Raw genomic sequence first — 3,778 nt, 5'->3', positions numbered from 1 at the left:
TAGTATAGGATATAATATAATATAGTATTGTTTAGTATTGTATAGCAAAGCATGATAGTGTATAGTATAGTGCAGTACAGTATAGTATTGTATAGTATTGTATAGCATAATTTAGTATAGTATAGTAAATATAGTATAGCATACTGTAGTACAGTATAGTATTGTGTTGTATAGTATTGTATAGCATAGCATGATAGTGTATAGTATAGTACAGTACAGTCCAGTATAGTACAGTACAGTATAGTATAGTATAGGATTGTATAGCATAGCATGATAGTCTATGGTATAGTATAGTACAGTATATAACAATATAGCACAGCACCGTATAGTACAGTACAGCACACTACATTATAGTACAATACAGTATAATATAGTACACTATAGTACAGTACAGTATAGTACAATATAGTATCGTACAGTACAGTATAGTACAGTAAAGCACAATACAGTACAGTACAGTATAGTACAGTTTAGTACAGTAATGCACAGTACAGCACAGTACAGTACAGTATCTTACCGAGGAACCAGACCCCCACAGCCAGGCCTCCCAGCAGCCCCAGAGCACACACCGCTCCCAGCACCCGCACCAACCTGTGAGCTGAGGACAGAACTCAAACTCAATTTAACGCACTGATCATAAATACAGAATATTCAATTTTACATAATACAGAACACGCAATGGCAGGCAGCAGGTTGAAAGTGGATGGTGTCACTGCCGAAAGTGTAGTAAACGTTTAACTAAGAATGAGATATATGACATCGGGTCCGACTGAAGCTAAGCCTGCCGTGGTTGAAAATAGCCGGTAGTAAACCTGTTTATGTAGATTTAAAAAAGTAGAATCCTGTGCATACAGTACGATATTTTAAAATGCATACTGTAATAGTTATCATGCATCCCTTACTGAGGGGTTTTAGTCATCGTGGTCGAGAAACGAGTTACCCCAGCTCCCATCACATTGATTTGGTCAAATTTCAGTCACGGAAAATCAGGTGAGAAATGGTTTCCTGCTGGCTGGTCCAAAGCGAGTAAGAAAAAAATTAAAAAAAAAGCATTTTGACACCATGCCAAAGCCCTAAATAATACATCCTGTAGTCACAACGAAAAGGACCACTTTGTATGAAAAAAGAATCGAGAGGCACGTAAGGACAAGTGACATAAATGATCCATGATCCATTATTCCTCACTGAAAACACCATCTTGTCCTCATAGCAGCTCCTCTGGTTTTATTTTTTGGACGAATGGGCCACAAGCGCGTGGTCCTGATCCGCTGGTACCCACTGTGGTTGCTGGGATGGATTCCTTTGTTCCAGGTCTGGCAGCCTTGGACGCCCCTCGCCCCCTCGCCCCCCGCTGCTGCTCCTGCTGCTTTCTCCGGGTGGAAGGGATGTCCGACGGCCACCGGGTTCTCAATCACCGATAAGGTGTCTCCATCGAGACTCTGGAAAGGCACATCACACAAAAACCGGAATCAGAATCAGCGTGAAAAAAATCCTCCTGCAGAAGGTAGATGTACGGTATAGTGTGCTCTCGTAACATGTTTTCCTGGTGCACAGAGAAGGTGGATAAAGGCGGAGGAATGGAGGGAGGAAGATGCAGATGGAGACGGAGGGGAAGGGAAGCTCTTACCACGTCCTCCATGTTCAGGGGGATCGAGGAGGCTGAGCGGTGAAGGGAGGTGAAGAGAGAAGTAGAGTGTTCCTTGTCAGGAAAGTTCCTACCATGTGCGCCTGGTGAAGTTCGCGGGTGTATGTCCTCTATGTCCCTCTATCCCTAACCCTGTAAGGGTTAGGGGTAGAAGGACGAGGGAAGGTGGAGGTGGAGGGCGGAGGACTCTGACTCAAATGACCCTCAAATGAACTGGCCCCCAGGTTGTCTTCTTCTAGGGAAGGGCCGCACTGTGGAACTCCAAGGGAAAACCGGCCTGTTTTTTTCTTTTCTTTTGATTTGTTTCGTTTCGCTTCGATCCCGCAGGTCAGTGAATCCCCGCCTAAACCTGTTAGACACAGCTCTCTTATGATCTCCTCAATTCTGTTTTCTATTTTGAAAAGCATGAAGTACATCCGTGTGGATTAATTAAACATTTGTGATTTGAGAAAAAATATTGGCGGGCCAGATTCATCGATAGGCTGTATTATCACCGCGTGGCGGGCGCTGTAGTGTGCCTCCCGGGCCTGTAGGTAGAGTATCTTCTCCAAGTTCTTACCATGTTTTCCGGGTGTGGGGAGCAGGCGGTTAGAGGCAACGGCATAGAGGGATGAAGGAAGGTGAAGGGAGAAGCAGAGAGCAGGAAAGTTCCAACAGTACGACGTTCTCTTGGTGTCATTTGCATCTAGTCTAGAGTTTCTACACTATCTTCTCTCGGTTCCTACCATGGATTCCTGGTGTGGAGAGCAGGTGGATGAAGGCGTAGGGGGTGCGGAGGGGCGGAAGGAAGGCGAAGGGAGAAGTAAGAGAGTGTTTCCTGGTCAGGAAAGTTCCTACCATGTTCTCTGGGTGTCACTTGCAAGGTGGGACCAATGCATCCGGGTCCAGAGATCTAGACTATCTCCTCGGGGTTCCTACCATGGTTTCCCGGTGTCGTTCGCAGGTAGGGAAGCGGCTGTGCGGCGTTCATCTAGGCTGGTGGAGCCGGTGGAGCTGCGGAGGTAGAGCCGGGTCTGCCGCTGCAGCTGCTGGAGCCTTTTGCCGTTGGACAGAATGCAACTCTGTGTTTTCCCTTCATAAAAGAGACAATGAGGTCAGCAGCGGAGCGAGAGAATGAGCCTGTTGTTTGTCCAAGGGGGAGGTCATCACCATCATCATCATCATCATCACTGTCATCATCGTCACGGTGCTTATGGATACAAGCTGAACCAGGTCTTTGTGGGAGGACCATCTCCAGAGATACCTCCACGGTTGCTAGGTAACACTTTTCACCTCCGCTAAAGAAGATTGTTCGTTTCACGCGCAAGAATTCGGGATTTTTATTACCTGCCTTTTTTTCTTTTTTTTTTTTTTTTTTACGGCGCCGAGGCAAAGGTCATAATTGGGGATTGATGAAAAGCCCTGTATCATGTCAGTCCTGGACATTTAGAAAGCAGAGGAATCGTCTCTCAACGTCAATACCGGGGGGAACAAAACAACGTCTGTTCTCAGTCCACCTGCTGCTGGGCGGTGTTGAGCCTTTTTTTTTTTTTCTACCTTCCTCGATCTATCTTTGGAGATACACAAGTGAAAAGAATTTTTTAATTTGTTAGAATTCATCTGAGAAATCGAGTTAGGTTTAGAATTTATTAGTCCAATTGAGTGTTTTTTAATAGGGTGTAATAGAGCTTAATAGTTTGTTTTAATAATACCCTGATAAAAATATGGTAAAAAAAACAAAACATATTTTAATATAATTCATTATAATTATATTATATAATTAGGACATTCAAATTGATCCAAAACAAAACTTTCCAAAATATTTCTGTAGTACAATTTAGTATTATTTTTTAAACATGTTAATTAATTAATATTAATTAACATTGACTGACAGTGTCCTATTTAAGTAAAAATATTATTATATCATAATATTATATTATAATATAAAAATGTAAATAAATATATTTAAATATTAAAATGCATAAGAATTAAAACATATATATTATAAAATATATAAATATAGTGTAAATTATCATATTGTATTATATAATTCGTTTTATATCGTTTATATAATTACACTTCTGAATGAAATCCATCTCCGGGGTTATAGGGATGATATCAGAGCATCTTCCAGCGGGGGGGCATTCCACCTCT

General features: G+C 42.3%; 1 protein-coding gene across 1 annotated transcript in view; it reads right to left on the bottom strand.

Moving 5' to 3' along the window:
- Positions 1-2,485, bottom strand: part of LOC307234826 (transmembrane protease serine 5-like) — a gene marked incomplete at both ends in the record, with an annotated part of 10,187 nt that extends 7,702 nt beyond the window's left edge. Inside the window, 4 exons of the mRNA XM_080006689.1 lie at positions 518-598; positions 1,280-1,439; positions 1,628-1,659; positions 2,371-2,485. Of these exons, the coding sequence (XP_079862815.1) occupies positions 518-598; positions 1,280-1,439; positions 1,628-1,659; positions 2,371-2,485 (388 nt within the window). The remainder of the gene's footprint in view (positions 1-517; positions 599-1,279; positions 1,440-1,627; positions 1,660-2,370) is intronic.
- Between the last annotated feature and the right edge of the window lie 1,293 nt (positions 2,486-3,778).

The sequence above is a fragment of the Zeus faber genome, assembly GCF_960531495.2.
Source record: "Zeus faber genome assembly, chromosome: 9".
NCBI classification, from domain to species: Eukaryota; Metazoa; Chordata; class Actinopteri; order Zeiformes; family Zeidae; genus Zeus; species Zeus faber.
Note: the sequence above shows the minus strand (reverse complement) of the source record. Positions and strands in the feature narration are given on the sequence as shown.